Raw genomic sequence first — 23,219 nt, 5'->3', positions numbered from 1 at the left:
TGGCAACACAGCCATCTGATTTATCTTGGCCATCTTAAATAAAAAAAAAATATCATGATTTGGCAGCCCTTCATGATGATTTCATGAGGACAATAAACAACTACCTCTGGACTGTGAGATGCAGAATAAAGCCATTAAAGGCATAAACATGATTTAGAGAACCAAACCACTCAGGCTATCTCACTGCTTGTCATTTTGAAGACAGCCCTTATGTTTTACCCTCATCACTTACAAGTCCTGGGTTGACAAGATAATTTCGTGTGAGCAAAAATAAAATATGCAGGTTCTGCTTAATTGCTAAGTGTGTTATTCTACTTTGGCTTCATCCTGCTGACATCTGGTGCTGTCAGTGCAAAGATTTTAAGAAGTTATAGTGGGTACAGAAGTCTTATGTTTTGGGAACTTTCTTCAAGGGTCTTGGCTGGTCCCTCATCTATTCCTCTTAAAAATAATACTATTTTTGCCAGTAAATAAGTGTTGTATGTTTGAGAAACTCATCTAAATTGAATAGTTTTAATAAACCTTCATGTCATTCCACTTGGGTTCACGGCTGTACTTTGACCTCATTTCATAGATGAACTTTTTTTTTATTTCAGACATGAGTTTACAACAGCATCCTGAAGTAAACCTTTGCCACAATGAAGAAGCTCATTCACAAATTTTAGGAATATAACACTTCTGATAAATCTACTACAAAGATTTTAATTTCAGCCTATGCAATCAACATTGAAATATTTGTAAATAACTGTATGGTGGATCTCTAAGTTATTTTCCTCCCTTGTCTAGCTCATTACTTGAAGAAGTAAAGGATTTGTACCTGGAGGCTGCTCACCAGAATGGTGATATGATAGACCCTGACCTGCAGACAGGACTTGGGGTTCTTTTTCACCTGAATGGAGAATTTAACAGAGCAATAGATGCATTCAGTGCTGCTTTAACTGTTCGACCAGAGGTACATTTTAAACTTTTCCATTTTTAAAATTTAGCTTTACAGGCCATTTCCTTTTTCCTGTCTAGATCAGGCTATTATTAATGACATGCCACTTCTGTCATTAAAATTTTAAGACCCAAAATAGAAATATTAATTACAAGATGTAATTAACATCATAATTCTTCTGTTTAGAAGCAGATTTCTGCATGTCCAATTCCTACCTGTGTGCTGATTAATGGTATTAAATACATAAAGTTGCCTTTGATCACGAGGCAGAACCTCACAATCCTGTCAATTGAGATACAACGCTACTATTTTCTGCAGTCCTCTTTCCTTTGCAAGCAAAAATGAGACATTATGTCTGGCTTTTGACACCTACAGTAGAAAACTCATTTTCTCACCAGGACTATACGTTATGGAACCGCCTTGGGGCCACCTTGGCAAATGGGGACCGCAGTGAAGAAGCTGTGGAGGCCTACACACGAGCTCTGGAAATACAACCTGGCTTCATCAGGTCCAGATACAACCTGGGGATAAGCTGCATCAACCTAGGGGCATACAGGTGAGTAAGAAAGATGTGTAAACAAAGAGTCAGGCATCACAACTGCCTGGTGAAGATTTGTTTTCAAGCTGGAGGTATCTAAGAAAAAAGGTATCAGAATAAACTACATAATCTCAGCTATTGTAAAATGTTGCCATAACTTTTTACAAAGGACTAAAAAGCAGTTTTGTAGCTCTAAGTGCAAGAACTCTTATAATCAGTGGGATTGTTCTTGCACTTAAAATAGTCCTGCTCTTAAGAGTCTCTGTAAAAGAAAATGTAAGAGCCTGTCTTTTAAAGGGAAACTTGAGTCAGACTGCTTCAAGTAGTTCATGGCATCAAAAACGTTCTTCAGGAATGAAGGTGATATTCCAGGGTCCCAGCTGTCAGGATGAGACAGGGAAGATGAAGGGGAGTTTTCCTGCAGTGAAGACAGTACCCCCAAATGTTTGGGTAGACTGAGTTTTGTGTTACCCCCAAGCCCTCCTGCTTGATGAAAATCAAGCAAGAACAACACGGTTTATTATTTTGCATTGTAAAATAGTGTATTTAAGCCTGGCATGGAACTTTAGAAAGTTTGCCTGTAATTGTTAAGCAAATTATATTGCTTTTTTCTTTTTTCTTTTCTTCTTCCCTACAGAGAGGCTGTCAGCAACTTCCTCACTGCTCTCAGTTTGCAAAGAAAAAGCAGGAATCAACAGCACGTTCCCCACCCTGCTCTATCAGGCAATATTTGGGCAGCACTTCGGATTGCTCTGTCTATGATGGACCAGCCAGAACTATTTCAAGCTGCCAATGTGGGTGATCTAGACATTCTCTTAAGAGCTTTTAATCTAGAGCCGTAATAAAAAGGATTCAAAAATTGATTAAATTGTATTAGGAAACAGAGAACTTTTTTATTACTGATCCCCAAATGTCCACATTTTCCAAAAGATCATGACTGTAGATCAGTAGGGGAATTCCTTCAGACATTATTCATAAAGGGAAAGTTCAAAAGCACAAAGGTAATGTAAATAAATTCAAACTCAAAGGGTTGAAATGAGCTGTGGCTAATTGGACAAAGCCCTGTACTACATGAAATAGCAATTTCTGAAGAATTTTCATCCCATGCAAGCTAAATCTCTCTATATACATACAGCTGTAAAAAGAAAAGTATCTTAAGAAGAAACCTAGATAATGGTTATTGCACCTTAGAATGGCAAGCAGTGCACCCAAGGAACCTGCTTAGTAGCTCATTGCACTATGCTGACACCACTTTGCCCCACAGTGGGTATTCCTTATCCTTTGGTTTCTTTGATGAAAAATCTTCCCAAGGTCCATTTTTAACGCAGCTCTGAAAATAGATGCATGTGAAAGGGATGTGTTTTGTTTTGAATGTATTTTTTAGCTGGCAATCAATTTTTTGCTTCCAAAGGTACCTGGATTAATTTGGGCCCAGTTCTGCAGGCTCATAAGCCATGTGCAATGTCAAGAGGAACATAGTCCATGGAGGGCTATGGAATGAGGCCAGGTACATTTGGGGAAGCCAGGTGTTGCCAGCAGAGGTGTCAATTTGCACTGGAATTGTTACAGTTCAAACCAGCTGTCCTTGATCTGGGACAGTCTGAAGGAGCTCGTGGCAGGGTCTGCACCTTTCTGTGTACTTATGCACTTTAATCTTTCTTTTTGTAAAATAGTCCTATGCTTTTATTTTAGTCACCAACTATGGGATGTACAGATGGCCTTGTTGGCAGAGAGGACCAAATATAATTTCCTGAAATGTAATGAGAGGGTTTTTAATATTCTCTTGTTTAAAAATGCAAATACAGTATAAACTGCATTAACAACTAGAAAGATTATTATATGCATCCATCGGGTACTACACATGTACACGCATGTGCATGCACATACATGTTGTATGCAATGATGTCATTTCAGAACACAACAAGCTACAGATCTTCATTGCAAATGAAAAACATTCCTAGGAGTTACTGCCTGCAGACAATGCTCAAGGGAAAACTTCCCCTGAAGAAATTGGTCTATACAGTGCTTGTAGGATTAAGACCAAGGCTTGATCCTGCTGTTAATGGCAAACAGCAGCCAAAGTCTCCACCACCTCCATGATGCCAGAGAAAATCCTTAGATAACACCAGTATGTGTAGATGCTTACAAATGTGTGTATAAACACACTATCTTCATTTTCCCTGGCTGGATGAATGAGGAGCAGGGTTGGGGCAGTACCAATCCCTGATGAATGGATTGATTCAGCTACAATCAAACGCATTTAGCTCAGGGTGAATGTGTCAATCAATGAAGGAAGAGAAATTTTTAGGAAATTATTTTCAGTTGCTGATATTTTAAATATTTTTCCTGAATAGCAAAAGATAAAAAGTGTTATTAGATGTGTTGATCTGTGGTCAGGAATTCAATTTGCAGAGTAGGTGCTGGAATGTGTTAAAGTGGGACAAATAGCACATTTCCTACAAACAACACTAGAAGAAAAATCCATCTCAGAGGGATAAAAAAAGAAATCTAACTGCACAAATCACAGAGAAAGATGCTCTGTGGGAGTTGGACAATTTCACCACTACAAACCTAAAGTTTCTTGCAGCTGTCTGTTATTTTGAGCCACCACTTAAAGGAAAATTCCATGTAAGACAGTGTAATCACTGCATCTAATCACCATCTATAAGTTGTTAAAATAATTGTCATTAGAAAAATAAAAGGCTTACCCCTCACTCTCTCCCACTGAGTAGAGATGATGAAACAGCTACCAAAAATTTTTAAGAGTGCTGTATTAATTCCTTGTTTACACATATATTGCTGTTTATCTATCAGGTGTTTCATAACTGATTCCTGCAGCTTTCTCTGAGGATGGGACTGCCTGGGAATGTCACTTTGGCTAAGTGGGCTGCTGTATGCATATCTGCTGACAACAGTTTGCTCTTTTGCTTTGACAGCGACGTGTGATGACAGCTCTTTATTGATAAGGCAGAGCAGAAGGTGCAGTGCAATTGAATCTGGGAAGTGATAAGAGAGAAGGGAGGCAGCTTTGAGAAGAGGCTGTAAAGCAAAGGCATATGTGCTTAGGTTTTGCTTGATGCCCTGCCATCACCCAAGTTCTTCTAGGATATCCTTTGTCTGTGGTGTAGGATAGTCAGTGCTTACGCAGAGGAATTGGCTGTTCAGGGACTTTATTTTTATATCTTTGAAATTAACAACAACAAAAAAGTATTTCTCAGAGTCAGAATGACAAGGGGTATTTGATTCTCGTGGCAGTTCACTAAACATCTCCTCCAGCCTGTGGATGAGTAACACAGAAATCATTAGGAAAACGTTATGCAAGTCCAAGCCTCTCCAAAAAGAACAGACTAAGCAGGTAGCTATTTGTTTATCCTGGGATGCATTGCTCAAAACGACATTTATCTGCTGACAAATGTCCACACCCATGGGACTGGCACGAGCTGTGTGTGCAACCTTGAGACAGCTCCCAGCTCCCCAGCCCATCTCAGCTCTGCTGTACAGGACCTGGGCTACAAAGCCTGTCCAGAGAGGTGCACAGCCTTGGAGATGATCCCAGCTGCTCTCTCCTGTTGTAGCTAGCCTATGGCCAGTCAACCATGTGCCACTGACAGAGGCTAAAGCAGGGCAGGTGATAGGGGACAGTGGCACATCTCACACAGTTCTGGACTGGTCAGTGTGGGGGAGTGGCTTCAGACTGAGCTCACCTCACTCTAACAGGTCAGGCCCAGCAACTCTTGGGACTTCTGAGCCCTTCCTTAGGATCCTGGGCTTTATCATCCTCCTTTAGCCCCCTCTGCCAAGCACTGGCAGTGCAGCAGACAGGATTAGATACAGCCTTGAGCTGATTTCCTCTTGGCATTCCTTAAATATTCAGGACAAGTTTGTGTCTTTCTGAAACAGCAAGAGGAAACACGTGAGGAGGCTGCAGCATATTAACAACCTGGATAGAAAATTCATCTACTTGTGCTTCTAACCAAGCATGAGGTGGGATAAATAAGGCGGGTGCTGAACAGTAGCAGATTGAGCCTGAGAGTGAGAGACAGCAAATCTGGGTCCTGTTCTCAGCACTCCCTGGGAGCTCGACCAAGCCAAAGCCTCCTGCCATCCCTGACCTGCCCAGGTGTGCGAGGAAGGAAGATGGGGAACAGCATTCCTGGCACTACCTGGGAGCAGGGTGGAATCACTGCCTCACACTGCAGGGGCAGGCCAGGTCACCACTCCCCTGGGCAGGAAGGTAACACAAACACGAGGACGCTCAGGTCCAGGGAAGCAGTTTCACACAGAAACTACTGATTTCAGCAAAGGAGAGACTCAGACATTTCAGGATGCTGTAGGGCATCTATGAGGTGAGGCCCAATTAGAGTGCTGCAATGGTGTATCACCATGTCCCACTCCTGTTTCCCTTTCTTGTTACTCCTCTCTTTTTCCAGAGGTGATTTATCACTGCCAGGCAACTGATTCCAAGTTTTTCAATATTTTTTTTCTATTTTATATTTCATGCAATTTAAAAAAAAAAAAAGTTTCCCTAACCCCAGCTTGGGACTGTCCTTGTCCTCTGCAAAGCTTTAGGAATAGTTATGACCTAGAAGACTGATCCATCAAGCTGCTGAACCCTGCAAGCCTGGAGTCTGCACAAGAGTGCTCAGCACTTTGCATGAGCAGTTCACATGCAGGCATTCCAGGAGAGGGCTGGCTCTGGTACCACTGCACGTGCTGAACAGGCACTGGAATCACAGGGACTGCTGAGGGAGTGAGGCTTTGCCGTGAAGGCAAAAGGCTCATTTCTGGCTGACCTCTTTAAACTGGAATGACCACAGGAGCCTTGTGGCCGCAGACTGGTTTATGTCAGCTTGAAGAACTAATTTGACTTTTAGGCACACACATAAACATGCCTGTATCTAGTGGTGTTTTCTTATGATCTGATAAATCAAAGCACTTGTAAAAATATCGAGGGGGAGGTTCAAATGCCACAAAACCTCATGTGACAATGTTGCATGCAACTGCATTAACCAGTAACCACTGTGCAATATTAACCCCGAGCATGCAGCAATGCTACCTGAGCATGTGTTTAGAGAATGCATGCAGAAGGCTCACTCATAGGGTATTCTTAAACTATTGATTCATATCATCTGTGGAACATTTTACAAGTCCCTTGCACCTGCCAGACTCGAATCTGAGTTGCTAATATTATCTGGAACAGGCTGGACCAAACGCAGAGCCCTTTTTAAATCCCGTCCTTAGAATTCACTTTGTGTTGTGGGTTTCATGTTTGCTCCAGGTGTTTAATCAATAACAGACATCTGTATAACAGCTTTTGCAGACATGTTTTAGTCCTGCTTTTTAGTCCTGAGAGCAGGACCCTTTCAAGAATGAAAAAGCTAAACTTCACAGTGAAGCTGGGTTGTTTGGATTTTCAAATTTTCATCTCTAGTCTCAACCCCAGAACAGCCAGGTATCCTAGGAGTATCCACAGAGCACGGGCCTCCATGGCAGAAATAACAACTGCTGTCCTTACTGGCAGAGCCAAAGCCCGAGGCCTAAATCATTGTCTGTTGGAGCCAGTGAGAAATGGAGCAGAGCATAAATTGGTTGTAGATCTCTTTTGCCCAAACATGCATCTGCAAAATGAGACATTAGTTATTTTCGCATGAATTACCTGCACAGTTGAAAAAAAAATGTGATTTCTGGTCACCAGTGTTGTCAGCTTAGCAGTCTGTACAGTGAATCTATGTAATAAATGTTAATAATATACCAAGTATTCACAAAAATGGTAAGACAAAATGCACTGCACGTTGTGAAAAAGAAATGGTGGATATGCAATACAGTTTTATCTACCATTCAAACCTTACCTAGGCTAGAATCAGATTCCTTCATTATGGTTCTACTGATTTTTGGACTGGTGAAATAAATCAGAGAACAGGAGTGCCATGCGTGAAGAGATCACTGACACTTTGAACAAATGTAGGAAAAATGAAAAACAGGCATGTCAGAGAATCCATGGGAAGTTTCAGAGCCTCAGCCCACGAAGTAACAGCCATTAGGCAAGGTAAAGAGACAGAAGGAATCTAAATTTTCCTAAAATATGCTGTAACTTTATAAATGCTTGCAATATGTGACAACCCATTGAGCAAGCTTGCATGGTCAAGACTTGATGTGCTTTGATCTTTTTTCCCCTTCTGCATTTCCAGAATGCCATCAACACTGGCCGAACCTTTAATTTAAATAGCCTTTTTAATATCAGTAAGCTATTGTAAATTCAGAAAAATAAAAAAAAAATTTATAAATATATTTTATATATCAGAGTATAACATATCTAGAGTAAAATAAAACTATATAGTTTTGAGAGGCATTCTGTGTGGCTTCTTCTATATGCTGTAAACTGTTTGAAAACCTTTACAATCTTGCATCAGTTCTTTTGGCTTTATTTTTAAGCCAACACAGAGGAAAGAAGTGATTCCAGGGTTGGCAGACACTTTCACCTGGGCCATCTGAAGAGCCCTGCTGCTGCACACCCGTGCAGAGCTCCCTGAACTCCTGGTGCCCCTGGGGAAGTGCAGGGCAGGGCTGGGCAGCACTGCCCAGGTGGGAGCTCAGCCCCACACCTGAATGTTTACATTCCCTTGCAAAGGCTCATACTGACCCAGATTCAGAACCTGAATGTAAGAGCATATGGGGTACAAGGTCAGTTTCTTACTACAGGTAACTCTGCCTCTGTATGCTTAGTGCATTATCAGCTGTGTATAATATTAAACACAGACCTATAGTTTACTGATGCTTTAATTTGGTGTTTCCCTGCACTGCTGTTTAAAATAATCTATTTCCTCAAAAAAGAATGATGTGCATACTGGATGTGTTAAATTTATTAAGGTCATAGATGACTATTTGCAGAGCACCACACTTAATGTAGTATTTTTGTACTGTAATGGAAGCATGCCTTCCTTGGGTTCTTTTCCACATATTAAATTGTATTTATTAATTGTATTTATAACTGTGCAATTTTTAAATATGTTTTAAAAATAAACTTTGTCTGTGGCTTCAAATATTTCAAAATCTCTTTTCAACTTGAAAGGGTCTTGACTTCAATTACTTAAACTGAAAGGAGGGATCTAAGTCTCCAACTGAAAGGATTTTTTCATTGATGTATTCTATCCTATTGTTTACCAAGTGAACATGCTTCTCTGCTTAAAAATTAAGTCCAGAAGATACTTTTGTTCTCACTTTCCCTAAATTCGTTGTTTGGCAGAGTTGTTTTTAGAACTGGTTTTTATTTTGACATCAATTATACTTACAACTGGAATTTATACCAGCTGAGGGCTGGCCCAAAGGGTTCTACACATACAGCCCATATGAGTAAAATGGGAAAAGAGTAGATAAGAATTTCTCCTGAAGACCGTGCAATAATTAAAACAGAAGTAATAATATCAGGAACCAACCTTTATGAAAAGCAAAGCCAACATGCAGTGACTGAAATCGCTACTCAAGAAATTTCCCACATACCACTGTAGGAGCTGGCTCTCAGCATTTTCCAGTTCTGTCCTTCAGGGGATGAGGTGAAAGTGCTGACAAGGATGATATCATGCCCACCCTGTGCTTTTGCTGTGAGACACCAACATAAGCACAGACACGAGGGACAAAAAATTCCTGTGTGCTGCTGTGGACAGAAAAGCTGGCAGCCAAAGAGGGGCTGTGACAGTGACAGCACAGGGCCATGGGAAAAGCAGGACTCTCTCCATGGACATGGGGGCTGCTCCAGAAAAACAAACAGAACACACAGCCATGGTTTGCCTGCAGAAGGAAAGCTCTGACAGAAAAAACAACTGGCTAAAACCTATGGCTTTGACCAGAACCTTCCACCAAGGAACAAAAGGGAACAGAGACAAAAACCACACTAACCCTTAGGTTAGGACGAAGTTAACTGTGGGCTCTTGACACTGGTGTGTTTGGCTGGGAGATTAAAGCTAGTTTAGTTCTTTTTGTTCAAATGCACTGATAAAGCAGCAAAAAAGGCAGGAAAATCCTTTGGTTATGTGCTCCAGATCAGAAACACAACACTGCTGTCCTAAAGCCAAAGACAGTGGGAGAAAAGCATCAGTACCAAATCCACGCACAAAACTGCTCAAAAATCACTGGTAAAGACATCTGAAAACATAATCACCCACTCCAAACAGCTGTAAGTAATGCAGTAACTGTTTTCAATAATTTTATAGCATTTGTCTTCCACCACGGCTGTCAGTGCTGCCCTTATTTGGGTTAGGCTTGTAGTGCACCTGAGGGACACAAAGATGCAACTTCCCCCTTCAGTGAGGGAGAGCAGAGGATGGGAACTTGTCACTTGTCCAGTACTGCCTCCCACAAACAGTCTGCAAAAACTAGCAGGCACAAATCCTATACAGGAAATTCCAGGAAATTCTGAACAGAGCTGGTTAGCTTCTACAGGGAGCCACTCTCCCACCTCTTCCAGTTGCCACATGGGGTGTGAACAGCGTGGCTTGAGTTGCCATGGTCACAAAGGACATCTGTGATAGAAGAGAAACCAAAACAGATCGTTAAGTTTAGACTTCAGAAGCTGAACCATCTCTACATTTCTTATCACTCAACATGGCACATGTCCTCTACTTCTGTGTCAAGAAGTGTCACTGAGCCCAGCAGATTTACCTCTTACCTCTCCTCCAGTTGCTGGTCCCATGATCCTATAAAAAGTTGTCACCCTTTCAATCCTCTTTTTCAGCCTGTTGCATCTACCAGGGTCCCAAAAGTCACATTTCTATGTAAAGTCCTTACACGTGAGCAAAACAGACTTCTCCTTTACTGAGCAGCAGAAGAAATTTCTGAGTATGAGGAATTACAGACCATGACAAAGCAGAAATTTGGAGTGAAATGACAGCACTATTCCACACAAGCATTGCCAACTCTTGTGATCAAAGAATATCAACAGGCCTAATAGTTAAAAGCAAACAAACCAATCTAACTTAAAACCTGTTTTCTATTTTTTGACATGTTGTATATCCACTCGGAGCTTGGGGATTTTACTTTTTTTTTTTTTTTTTTAAATCCACAGAAATGCCAGGAGTCACAAGAAATCAAGACTCTCACAAACCTCTCTGTTCCCTATGCACGATCTTTTTAAGTAAAACACCTAATGTGAACACAAAGAGTGAGAGGCAGCAGCAAAACACATTGTGTCTATTCCTCTTCAGTTCAGACAGGAATAAAGAAGCAAGAATCCACACAGTCACCAGATGTGAGAATATTTCTTTTTAATTTAAAACGGTTGCAACAACGTCATTCACAGCCTTCCTCATCTCAGACAAAAACTCTCCAGAAAGTTAACAGTGCTTCAAGCAAACAACTCTGAATGGTGCAAAGTAAACCAGGACAGACACTTCCAGGATACAACAGTAAAACCACTGAAGACTGAGTAGAAATCAGACACCAATCTCAGCCATTAGGGTAGGAAGGGCAACAGGAAAAAACAATAAAATGTCCAGTTACGTATTTTGCATAGACTTCCAATGCATGAGAACAGCAAAGAGGATAAAAATGGCTGATGCCAGGATGGAGAACAAAAGGAATCAGTTGGAGAGGTTTCTTAAGAAATCTAATGAGCTCTGGATGCATCCACATTCTGAATGTGTTCTGTGACCTGGTGGAGGATGTCTGAATCAAAGAACTGGGCTGATGTTGGTTTCACTTACACCAAAGTCAGTCAGAGGTAATGGCACTGAACCCAGTGGAGTTACAAGTGATTGAGAGTTCAGAAACATCTACACTTATTTTAAAACTACAGGTCTGAATAAATTAATTTTTGTCCTAATTATATTTTAGCTAGGAAGATTAAATAGGAGTTTGTGTCTACATGTATTTTGGAGACGGGAGATTGTGACTCAGAATGAGGAGCCTATGGATCCAGCATGCTGCTAGGAATGAGAGGAGAAGAAATCAAGGAGAAGATATTGGGTGAGTTTTTCTTCCTTCCTATCTCCTAACCTAAATGTATCACACAAAAAAGTCAAAATAAGTCTGAGAAATAAGAGCATTATTTAATGCCAGATCCTGGCTTGCTGTGATTCTCAGGTTAGATTGTCTCAAACAGCTCACAGTGATTTTTCTTCTTCCATTCTTTTTTTGTCAAGAAGCTCCCAGCTCAGGGAGCCCCCAGCAGCTCCTCCAGCACCCAGACACAGGGAGCGTGCCCAGGCTGTGCCCTGGCACCATTCAGCACATTCAGATTGCAGCAGGCACAGCCTGGCAGATCAGTCATCTCCTCAGTTCAGCCTGTTTGAGTGGGGCTTCTGCAATGCTGGAGTTTAAAAAAACCCAAAACCCACCAAAACTCCTCTCCCCCTCATTAGGCTGAGGAGTTTACATCCTGCTCCTCCAGGTTCATGATGCTCTTCACACAAAACCCATCACAAAAGGGAGACAACTTAATCAGCCACTTGAAAAAATGAGGGAGGCCACTGTTTTTTGAGAGAATAAAGTAATTCCTCAAGCACCTGACTGAAGAACTTCTTACATATTTTCAACTGCTAAATTTTAGAAAACCTGCAATCCTTTCCCTTAAACTGCTCCCTGCACTCCTGACTAACTTTGGTTTGGGCAGGCAAAACACAAAAGTGATGAACTGAAAAGAACTCGAGGACCTGAGCTGCTGCAATTCACTTACCACAGCCAGCCAAGGGCCCTCCCCTTCCAACCACCTTTTCCAGCTTGTCACCCTCCAGGTGTGCCTCCTGAGACCAGGCAGCTCCACAGCCATCACAGTTCTGGGATGCACCAAATTAATTTGCAAGATTCCAGCTCCATCCTTGATCCTACAAAGACCAGCCATGATTCCAGTTGGGTAATGAACATGGGAATTACTCAACTGGCCTTTATTTACCCAACATTTCTAAATAAAAAGGCAGCAATCACCAGATCTTGGTGGTTTCTAAATAGCCCTTTAAGTTCATGAGGCAAAAGGGAAGCTGTTGTGTTGAACTTCTTTTGAATACACACGGGAATTAAAAAAAAAATAATTAAAAATTAAAGGAAGGAGGGAATAAAAGGCCTTTTCTCCTTTTTCTGCTGCCAGAATGAAGAAACACACAGATATACAGAAGTTTTGCTCTTTCATTTTAAATAGAAGATGTATCACTACATAATTTGCTGATCCCATTTTCAAACCTGTCACTTTCTGGTGAAGTCCTCAAATATCCAAAATCTGGAAGAAGCAAAGAAATTACTGGCAGCTTTTATTTTATCCAGAACTGGTGGCTCAATAAGCACAAGGCAGCTGAATCTCACAGGGGCCACTCATTAATGTGCCAGGACACTGCACTAATGTGTCCAAAAGAGCTCTAAGTGCAGGGAGCTCTCCCAGAAATTAGACACCTTTACACTTTACAGAATTATTGCACTGGAATTTCTCTCACAATCTTTTAAGATCAAAACCTGATTAAAAAAGCAACAGTGTTTTTTGGCTCTGTTTGAGGCTTTATGATCAGAGGGAGAATTATTTTTCCCCAGACAATGCAAAAACTAAAATTCCCTTCTCATAAACAGATGTTTAATTTCGGTACTCCTCTGTAGTGTGTAGCTGCCTGAATTTTGCTATTAAAACTTGCAGGCACTAACTGCAGAGAAAATGCAATTACACTTCTCCAGCTCTCCTGCACTCCACAAAAAAAGATTTCTTTTTTTTTTTTGACTGCTGCAATTTATTTTGAGGGCTTGGTAACTTTGTACAAGGCAACTCCAGCTAACAGCCTTTAAGCAGCGTCCAACACTGTGAACCTTTGGGTTTGTTCTTTTTTTGGAATCATGAAAGGTTTTGCACTCACCATTGTAAATTCTATAGAATGAGTGTTTTCAAATATAATTTTAAATCCCACATATGTATTCTCACCTGTGAAAAACACTTAAATAACACTAAAAAAAAAAAAAAAAAAAAGACAGGCTAGGCCAGCCCCTGCCTACCCACCCCATCATTCCTGCTAGACATATCAAACCCCTTTTAGAAGGTGTCTGTTGAAGAGAGCTTATTGGTGCATTTGCAAGTTTAAAGAAAATAAAAATATCAATTCAAGGGTTTTTTTTTTTCTTTTTGGTTGTTGTTGTTTTAGTTTGGATTTTAACAGAGGAAAGAGAGGGGTAAATCAATAAATCAGAAAACTTACTAAGCAATTTCCCCCACTGAGATATGAAAGTCAATATTTAAGTAATCTTTAGCAGAAAGCAGGATTGCACTGCAAATACTTTGTCATGGAGCTGATTTCAGATGGAATATGAGTGGTCTAGATACAAGTTTCCCTGACACAAATATAATGGGACATTAAACTCCTCTTTACCTCCTCCATTACAAAACAAAATTTAAATAACAGCTTTGCCTTTCCTGAGGATGTGCATTTAATTTTATAGTCAGAAAGTCTGATGCTTTTAGCCATCTGTAATCCTGAATCTGTTGGTAGAACCTACAAAATGAATATTCAAGTGAAGATGAAGAAACCGATATCTGCAAAAATAAAATTTCTCTTTGGCAAAAAATGTAGAGGGCACCGACAGGAGATTGCTCCTGTCTCCATTAGTCTCTGAGGCTTAAGCCTGGAAAAGTCAAATGAAGATACTGTACCACTGAATTCCAACAGATACAACTTCAGCTGACTTTTCTCACGGCACTGAAAATAATCTCTGAAAAAGGACATTCTGCTTTGAAGAACAGCCACAAACTCCCCCCTTCAAATGATTTCTGTACATGATCTGGACTCTGGGTGAAAACACAGGCTCCCAGTCACCAAAGACACAAATATTTGTTTGTGGTCTTCAAAGGACACATGGACAGGACAGGCAGGAGCTGGGCTGAACCGTTTTTGCTCAACACTGAAGCTTCCATATTCTCCACACACTAGCTGCAAACTCCACCAGAAATCCACGTGGCCTGTAAGGTGTATAAATTTAAAACAATGTCCTATACAGCACCTAATAGAAATCTTCTAACACTTAAGGCGGCATCAAATGATTGTTTTTAAATACACTATAAACATCCCATGGTTTCCTTTGCTTTTTGGCAGTCCAAGGGTTAAGGGGTCTTTTGTTGGTTTTAGATTTTTATTGTACGCTTTTTTTTTTGGGCAGGTTAAAAAGGCTTATGGCTTCTTAAGGCCAGGTGATAGATTTGAGGCCTAACTTGGTATCCTGTGGTAAAAATAAATGTAGCCCAGGTCTTTGGGAGGTCGTTCTGAGGCACAGACTCTAAGGTCGTTGTAGATCACCCATCTGAAAGGAAAACAAGATTGATTACATTCCATGAATATAAAAATCACCACAGGTTTATCAGGGACTTCTCAGACCCAAACCTCAAAGAGTTTAAAATCTAAAATTAGGCATTGCAATAAGAACAAAGGATCAGAGAAACAGCCGAACCAGCTGCCAGAGTCAGGAACTGAAAAGAAGGAGGGATGTGCAGAGGCAGGTGTAGTTACAGCTCAAATGAGGGAAAATCAGGGATTTCCCAATGTCAAATAATGGCAACAAAAGGAAGCTGGGAAGAGCTCAGATAAACTCAGCCAGATACAGAACCAGTGCCCCAAATCGAACAGAGATTTGGAATGGCAAGCTCAGGAGAGCCAGTGGTACAGTTCACCACAGATTTCAGTGGGATCAGAACTGACTCATCACATCTGTGACAATTTTCATTTTTTGGTGGGAAACCTACAGATGGTAACAGCCTGTGTTGTCTGCCATGAGCACGCCCTGCTCTGTACAGATGCTTCAATCAAACATTTGCTCACCCCATGTGTCTCTCCCAGCTGCACTCACCTTCCTTCCTTTCTGAGGTGACAAACGTAGTGGCCACTCATTGTGGATGTTCCCATGTGGCTGATGAACCCAAACAGCTCATACCCTGTTTTAAGAAATATAAATGGCACCCTAAGTCTTTCACTGCTACCACGGCAAGATGACTCCAGGGGAAATGTTCTTTTCAGCTAAGCACTTCCAACACAGACTCTGCATCCCCAAACTCAGTTTCTGTTAACACTGCAGCATGTTCCCAACTTAACTAGTGGCTCAGATTCACTGTCAAACATCAAACCAATCCAAATCAAACCCACAGAGACCAGTGCACATACAGCAGGGCTGTGATCACAGCCCCTACTAGGAAAGAAAACAGCAGATTCATTCCCAGTTCACAGAGAGCAGCACAGAAAGTGCCAAACAGGGAGCTCATTCTGCACACAAATTAGCTATGTCTATACGTGTGATCACAGATCTCCTATAAATCAAAAAACACAGAAGTTTGTATTTCAGCAGCCCATAGATGAGAGGACAGGACAGAAAGCTCTTCCTTTAACACAAGGACAATTTCTATGCCTAAAGTGTCTGGAGAGCTCAGCACTGGTTCTTGATCCCCACCCATTCATGGCATTCACCTGAACTACCACTAAAACTAACTGGTACCTTCTTTCAGGGTATTGCATAAGGACATGGGCCTGGATTTTGCTGGAGAGGGCTTTCTGGAGTTTTTTTTTTTTTTTAACTTAGCAATAATCAATGTTTCCCATGTCTCCAAAAGATTTAAGGTTGATATTTATAATGTTAATATAACAGTAGCAACCACAGACACAAAAATCAAATTGGTAATTTTTTTCCCCTAGACCTTTACATTCAAGATCAGAAGTTTAGAACATACTACAGTTATTAGAACTCATCACTAAAGACCCTTCAAAAAACTTTCTGTGACATCCTTAGCACCACCACTGAGCTTCTGTACTCCAGCACTGTGACACCTCCGGGAGGTTCTTCTCAACTTTGCGTGCTGTACGTTAGCCCCATCTTGTGGTTTGTTTAGCAGCAGTATGACAGAGCATCTCAACCAAAAGTAAACAAAGCATGCAGGACACCAACTATACCTGTGCTATTGTGAACAAGGAACTTGGTTGAAGGGATTATCAAATTGCCCAGCAGAGCACAGGAGGACAGAAACTTAGGTGGTCTGTAGCAGCAGTGCTGTCTTTAGGCTGCTCAACCTCTGAAGATTTAAACATTCTAGCTTTTGTTTGTCTTTTTATCTTAGAGCAACAGAACAAAAAGTAAACCTAGGCCAGGAGAGACTTGTGTGCTCTGGTAGCAAGGAACTTTGGGCTCTGGTTATTCAGCGAGTCCAAGCAGAGAGTTTTCTGAGAAAACACAGCCTACAGAACTCAGTGGCCCACAGAGCTGTATTCAGCCCCAGAGACAAGACTGCAAGTAAATTGTCTGGATCGTGTTCAAAAGAACCCACAATAACTACTTTCAAAACAGAAGGGATCTCTATGAACAGGGTGGGTGTGACACAACGGAATGACAGCCAGGTCTAAGCTGGAGCAGAACTTACTTCCAGGGCCATCTTTGATCCTGGGTCCCTCTGACCCTGTCTCTGCAAGGATATTGGCATTAGCATTGTTCTCCATATCCATCGTGTCCAAAGCAGGGTCACTTTCTTCATCAGGGTCAGGGTGGCTGAAGATCCACTCCAGTGCACGCTCCAAGTTATTGTTCTGCCAGTCAAACAATCAAAAGAGCAGACTTTAATACACTCTCTAACACCACGGTGCCTTTGAACAGAGTAAGGATCATGTTCGCAGCACTTAAAAATTTTAAGATACCTCTACCTCCCTAGAAAATAGTATTCAGCAAGCACTCTGCAAAAGCTTGATATATGGAAAAGAAATGATCCCACAACTAAGACCCACTGCCCCAGGTTGTTATCTTGCAGATACACAGTCTTCACGCATCCAGGTTATTTTTCAACAGGTAGTAAAAGCAGGTATGTTTTTCTCACTGCCTTCAACACTTTACTATTCCAGTGAAACACACAAAGCACCTTCCCCACTCCAGAGAAGTCAGGCATCCCACACTTTGCCAGGATAGTTCCAGGCTCACCATCCACTAACTGGATTTTTGCACATACTTCACGGCATCTGAGCACTCACATGCACAAAGCACAGAACATGAAACAGAGCCCCAGTGCTACCAATAACCCATGAACTCACTGTTGCCTTCAGTGCCTGAATCGCCAGATTCCTCTGGAATCCCATGGAAATGATAATTGCAACCATCTCTTCAGGAGGCTGGTTATCTAACCCTACAGCTCCTAAAGCAGCTGCCCCACTGGAAGCTACTTCTCCAAATGCAGGTATGACCAATGGCTCAGCAAAGTCTGGAACAAACAAACATTCATCAGTTCCTTCTTTTGCCTCAACTGGAAAGTCAACAACAAACACGAACAAACAACACACAGGATCTCAAAAGCAGTCCTGAAATAAATGTAAGTTCATTTCACTGGCATCTAAATTCAGACTTAGATGTGTGGAAAGCCTTAAAAACAACAAAATGAATGTGCACTTTACAAAGTATCTAGGTGCACGTGCTCATACTGAGCAGACTGGAATAACTCAGCACATTGCAGAAGTGAAACAACTGCAGGAAAGCAGCAAAGATTGGTATGGAAGCAATGATGGCATCAGGATAATAGACAACCCAGTGCATAGATGTAAAATGAACTGATTCCATATCTGAAAATCTCTGCTAAACCCAAGTGAAACTCATTCCCCATTTACACAAGCAACACAAAAGCTCATGGTGAAGCGTGAACTCAACCAAATCTGGAGTTTCCTAGCAAGGGAGTACTCAGATGCACTCAGTGCTCAGTCATGAGTCCAAACTTTGCACAGATGAAACACAGGAAGTGGAGAACATCTAGCAGCCCTGTCCACCACTAGACAGCCCAAGTATGGCATGAATGCTCCAGCCTGAGCTAGAGAAGGCTGATATGGAAGGAAAGCGTCCAGACCACAGGATTCTTTGTACTTACACTTGGTCACAAGTCAGCTTCCCCCTTAGCAGCACGGACCTAGCCAAAGGGTGGAAACAGAGCTGGCCCACACCAGTGGTGAGGACAGGACTTCTGGTGTAGCTTAGTTTGTTGTCTTCTTCTAGGCAGAGGATACCACATAATGGTCAAGATCTGCACATCCCAGGAGCAGCTTAGGAAAATTCACTCACACCTCCAGGTTTCCCAGGTGGGGAAGGGGGCTCGTTGTTTCTCTGTCACACATTATAAAATTTCTACTGACTGCCAAAATCCACAACCAGGAGCTGAGTTTAACTTACACCCTCCAGTCACTGACCTGGTTCTTCCATGTGTGCAATGATCCAGTTGAAAGCAACTTCAGCACCCAGGTTGCCTGTATAGTACACAGCCTTCCGACACGCTTCCAAAGGAAAGCCCATCTCTGCCAGCTGCATAACTGAAGACTCATCAATATCTAGGGCTGCAAGAAAGGACCTTCTAAAATATAAAAGTCTCATTTCATCCATTGCATAATATTTCTTATTGTCACTCATGGTGCCATATATTACAGTACATATTGCTTGGATTTGGTTTAGTACTTCAATAAACCCACAGCCACCAGAAAACAGCCCTGTACAAAGCATTACAGTTGTTGTTATGGACTTGCTGATAATCTTTTGTCTCAGCAGGGACACAGACCTCCACATAGATCATTAAATCTTGATGAATTCCTACAGGAGTTCATTTATTTTAAAATACCTCAGCACTAGATTTTAAGGGGTGAGGAAGTCAGGGGCTGAGCTCAGCTAGAGATGGCAGCCAAAACCAAGCCCCTCTCAAAGGCAGGATCTTGCAGGTCAGAGAAATAACAGCTGCCAGATCTGGCAGCCTCTGGATGACAGGGTCAGACAGCTTTATGTGAGATCAGAGAGAGCCAGGATTGAGAGGCTGAGACCCCCAGGACTGCAAGATCCTCCTGAGGGACAGCAGGCAGCGAAGCAGCTCATATTCTGGCTATACAAACCCTCAAATAGAGTCCTGCACACATGGAAGTAAACACTGGACAAGCACAGAAATCAGCTTTTGTTTGGAAGCATGCAGAGCAAGGCTTCATGCATGTCTGTGAGGAGAGAGAAGCCATTAGCTGAGCAAAAGCATAACAATTTTTTAAATAGTAGAAAAATGGGATACGTACACTCTACGAAATGGTTCGTCATGTGATCTGAAAATTAACAATGGGGAAAAAAAACAGGGAAAAGGGCTTATATGAAGGCTAAGTAGATCCATATGGGTAAAACCATTCCATATTTTTAAACTCATAGAAATATTTGACCTCATGAAGACAGGGCAGTTTCATCCTTACCTCCCTGATGTTTTTGCCATGAATTAGAGCAGGGATATTTCTGTTCAGTAATTGTTTTCCCTAACTCAGTTCAGAGCAAAGTGTCACTGATACCATAAACCAGTAGGAAATAAAGCTGATGGCTGACCTAAGCAAGAATCGTAAAAATAAAGTACAATCACCCATGCATTTCCACTAAAACTAGGTCAGTCCAATCAGCCTGAGGGTTAGAAGGTACAGGCCTTTGTGAGGAAGTTACCTAGATAAGGGATGCAATTAAAACCTTTAGAGAATTGAAGTTTGTCATATCCTTGCTCTGCACACAATTGCAGGCACTAGCTTTCTTTCACATACATACAACATGGTATTCTGCCACCATTATTATAAATATCCAAGCAAATGGGGGCACTCATGTCATGAGAGCAGCTGCATTACTGGCTTCACATTAAATACTGAGGCACTCAAACTTCAGTCATCTGGGGGAAAGTGCAGCCACCTGGCTCTAAGGTCACACCATAAAAACATGATTTGACTTGCTATAAACCATTCAATTCTCCAGGGAAACCCAGGGAATAAAGAAGGAGGATATTTAATATTCTTGTTTCTGAACTTTAGCATAAAAGAAACAGTATTTAAGAAAAAAAGAACCAGCATAGCATTTTAATCACTCCTCTTTCTTCTCCACAAACATTATAGTCAGCTGTTTGCCATCTTCTCCTTGAGACAGAGCTTTTTTCAATGCAGCCCATGTACATCCAGAGATGAGGACTGTGCATGCAGGCACAGCTGCTAGGGCCTAACAATTATTGTATTTTTATACGATTTAGAGTCTTAGCCTATGCCTGGAAAGCTGTTCTCTTAAACTGCAGTCCTTTGTGTATTAAGTATTGTTGTACTGTGCTGGGCCTGGGAAGTGCACGGTGACTTTACTCCAAGGGAGTCATGGACATGCACTGAAGGTTCCCTGGAGAGAGTCGAGGACAGCAACATCAATTATCAAACCTTCTAGAGAAAGGTGTCCCTACCCATGGCAAGGGGGTTGGAACTAGATGATCTTTAAGTTCCCTTCCTACTCAAAACACTCTGTGATTCTATAATAAATCCCCAAAATAGAAAAGCTGGAAGAACTAGGGTTGTCCAGCAGGGAGGAAAAAAGGTTGTGGGGTGTTGTAACAGTCTTCAGTTACAGAAATAATTTGTAATTTTTTGTTCATAGTTACAAATGGTGAAGATTAAAGAGATTCCCTGTGTGCTGGAATGAAAGGGGAATACAGGGGAGAGTAAGTCAGTAAATACCTTTTGGGTCATCAGGAATGACAATGGGAGGAGCAATGTCTGGGAGTTCCTCTTCTCCTGGCTGGAGCCCCCTGGCCCGAAGGTGACTGATATCCAGGAAATCTGGCATGTCAATAGAAACATCTACAAGGGCAGAGAAATGGGCTAAGCTTCTGCAGCCAGCAAAACAACCTTATGGTGCAACCTACCCCCTCAGAGAGGAGACTCTGGTACTCAAGGTAGAGGAACAGCCAGGATTCTCCTTCTGAAAAGAGCTCTTGGAGAAATTTAACTAGCTCAGATTACATGAAACTGTGTTTTAGCTCCACAGACCTGATGGATTGGTTAAATTTGTTGTAAAAGGGAAGAAGATTCAATTAGGATCTTCACAGTATGAACTTAAGACTTGAGTCAGGTCTTCAGGTGTGCACATCTTATTAATTATCTGGGATAGAAAGGTAAATAAAACAAGCACATACCAAGCTTTTTGGGTATCCAGTCAAGGCCAAAGGTGAATTTCTTTATCTGTACCACTAAGTACTCAGGAAAGGAAGCAAACCGGGAAGTCCTGGGAAGGACAAGAAACACAATCCATTGAAATCAGCTAACAGAATCCCCAGCAGAATCCCAGTACCTCATGCACACTGAGATAAGCTATTGCTGGTTGATACCAAGGATCCAATCCTACAAGCATTTAAAGTTCAAGCTCTCAACAACCAGACTGCATCGCTTCTTGGAGCCTGACCATTGACAGCAATTAATTTCCTGCTCAGTTCATCATTACAACTCTTGCAAGGCTTGATCTGCATATCACATTGATGAGCCCTAACACTAATGTGATGCCAGAGCTCACTGTGCATTTGTGTGTTTCTCTCTGCACCACGTCCAGGTAGCAAGATAAGCACAGAGCAGAGTTTTTAACAAGCAGCCAGACACACACTTACTTAACTCCTGCAGATTTTGCTTGAAGGGCACTGCTCCAGAAATCCTCTACGTTGCTTGGTTCAGAAAAGGCCTGCAGACAAGCACTAAATGGGATCTTGGCACGGACCAGCTCTGGCAGAGGTCTCCTTGCAGCTTCTGCTTCTCGCCTCTTCAATTCATAGGCAATTAATTCATCTGAGAAATACACACAACACTAGAAGCTAATGAACATTGTCATGGTTATGTGTTCCTCATCAGGCTTATTTTTGCAAGTTTTAGAAATGCAAAAACCTACTTAGCAATAAAAGTTTTACATACTTTTAACTAGACATCAAATCTTTTTGTCTGCATTGGGGTCAGGAGCTACACTTATAGTCACATCTCTGAGGTTTCTGATCACGGTGAGAACACAGAACTGGAAATACTGGGACACAGGCAATGAAAACTTTGCCGTGACAGCCAAAATCCTGTGTGAACACTAATGCCACAGACCCACTTTATCAGAGCTCAATCTGAGTTGGAAAGTTATTGTTGTCCATCTGTGTCATCTGACTTTTTAGACCTACCAGGATTATGTATGATCTAGAAAAAGTCTTGGCACTGGTAAGCTGAGCAGTGCCATATGGTAAATTCACAAACTAATCTGTCTCCTGAGTCATTACCTGGAAATAACATGTTCTTTTATAAGAAACAGAGTCAGCACTGAAACTGATGTACAAAGAACGAAAAGTTCTCCAAAACTTCACGTCCAGTTCAAGGAGTTGCAGGCTGGGTAAAAAGTAGGTAGAATTCTCTGCCTTGTGATATTTCATAGGATCTCATCAAACAATCAAAATAGAACCTTCTGGTTTTGTTCAGATTATGAAGGAAATCAGAGGCATATCTCCCTTCATGTTCCTGTGATGCCCCCTTCACTTCTACCTCAAGCATACATTTATTATGTTATTCTGCAAGGCTCTTCACCACTGACTGGAGATGCAACCACAACTTGTCAGTGTTCCTGCTCCCAAGTCTTCAAGCCTCCTTGGCCATTTTCTCTTTAAAAACAAGGATGCTTTTCACAGGAATGAGAAAAAACACTCCTGCTTATTAAATCAACATCCAACACTTCATCCTCCCTCCCTAATCCCCTAAAGCCCAGAACATCCAAATTGTGTATTTTAGATTTATAGATGACAAACTACCTTATACCCCTGTTCTCTATTACCACATTAGATCTTATAACCTGCTCCTAAAGAACAGAAAGCAGATCTGGGGGTTTGGTTTCAGTTTTTTCTTTGTGAGTGTGTGCTTTTAAAATATATTCACTAGCTAGTATGTTCAGTTCATTTTTGTAATGAAGAAGTTTTCACAAGCTGTTTCACTGTCCAGGACAAAGGAGATTCAGTGCTGG

The 23,219-nt window shown here is 41.5% G+C and overlaps 2 protein-coding genes across 14 annotated transcripts in view; one reads left to right on the top strand and one right to left on the bottom strand.

Annotated features, from left to right (window-relative positions):
• PEX5L (peroxisomal biogenesis factor 5 like) overlaps positions 1 to 4,665 on the top strand; it is a 101,324-nt gene extending 96,659 nt beyond the window's left edge. For all 10 annotated transcript variants that reach the window (XM_068200369.1, XM_068200371.1, XM_068200367.1 and 7 more), the window contains 3 exons: positions 787 to 952; positions 1,336 to 1,493; positions 2,113 to 4,665. In XM_068200369.1, the coding sequence (XP_068056470.1) occupies positions 787 to 952; positions 1,336 to 1,493; positions 2,113 to 2,317 (529 nt within the window). In that variant the 3' untranslated portion in view covers positions 2,318 to 4,665. The remainder of the gene's footprint in view (positions 1 to 786; positions 953 to 1,335; positions 1,494 to 2,112) is intronic.
• A 6,050-nt stretch (positions 4,666 to 10,715) lies between these two features.
• The window catches only part of USP13 (ubiquitin specific peptidase 13), a 50,327-nt gene continuing 37,823 nt past the window's right edge, over positions 10,716 to 23,219 (bottom strand). For 2 of the 4 annotated variants that reach the window (XM_068200362.1, XM_068200364.1), the window contains exons 13-21: positions 21,847 to 22,021; positions 21,382 to 21,470; positions 20,924 to 21,046; positions 19,481 to 19,507; positions 18,623 to 18,766; positions 17,486 to 17,652; positions 16,828 to 16,990; positions 15,273 to 15,357; positions 10,716 to 14,729 (exon numbers count right to left, since the gene is read on the bottom strand). In XM_068200362.1, coding sequence (XP_068056463.1) covers positions 14,636 to 14,729; positions 15,273 to 15,357; positions 16,828 to 16,990; positions 17,486 to 17,652; positions 18,623 to 18,766; positions 19,481 to 19,507; positions 20,924 to 21,046; positions 21,382 to 21,470; positions 21,847 to 22,021 — 1,067 coding nt within the window. In that variant the 3' untranslated portion in view covers positions 10,716 to 14,635. Of the gene's footprint in view, positions 14,730 to 15,272; positions 15,358 to 16,827; positions 16,991 to 17,485; positions 17,653 to 17,675; positions 18,428 to 18,622; positions 18,767 to 19,480; positions 19,508 to 20,923; positions 21,047 to 21,381; positions 21,471 to 21,846; positions 22,022 to 23,219 lie in introns of those variants that run through there. The other 2 variants (XM_068200363.1, XM_068200365.1) reach the window with 2 other exon arrangements.

Source organism: Anomalospiza imberbis, chromosome 10 (genome assembly GCF_031753505.1).
Source record: "Anomalospiza imberbis isolate Cuckoo-Finch-1a 21T00152 chromosome 10, ASM3175350v1, whole genome shotgun sequence".
NCBI classification, from domain to species: domain Eukaryota; kingdom Metazoa; phylum Chordata; class Aves; order Passeriformes; family Viduidae; genus Anomalospiza; species Anomalospiza imberbis.
This window is presented reverse-complemented; position numbering and strand designations above follow the sequence as displayed.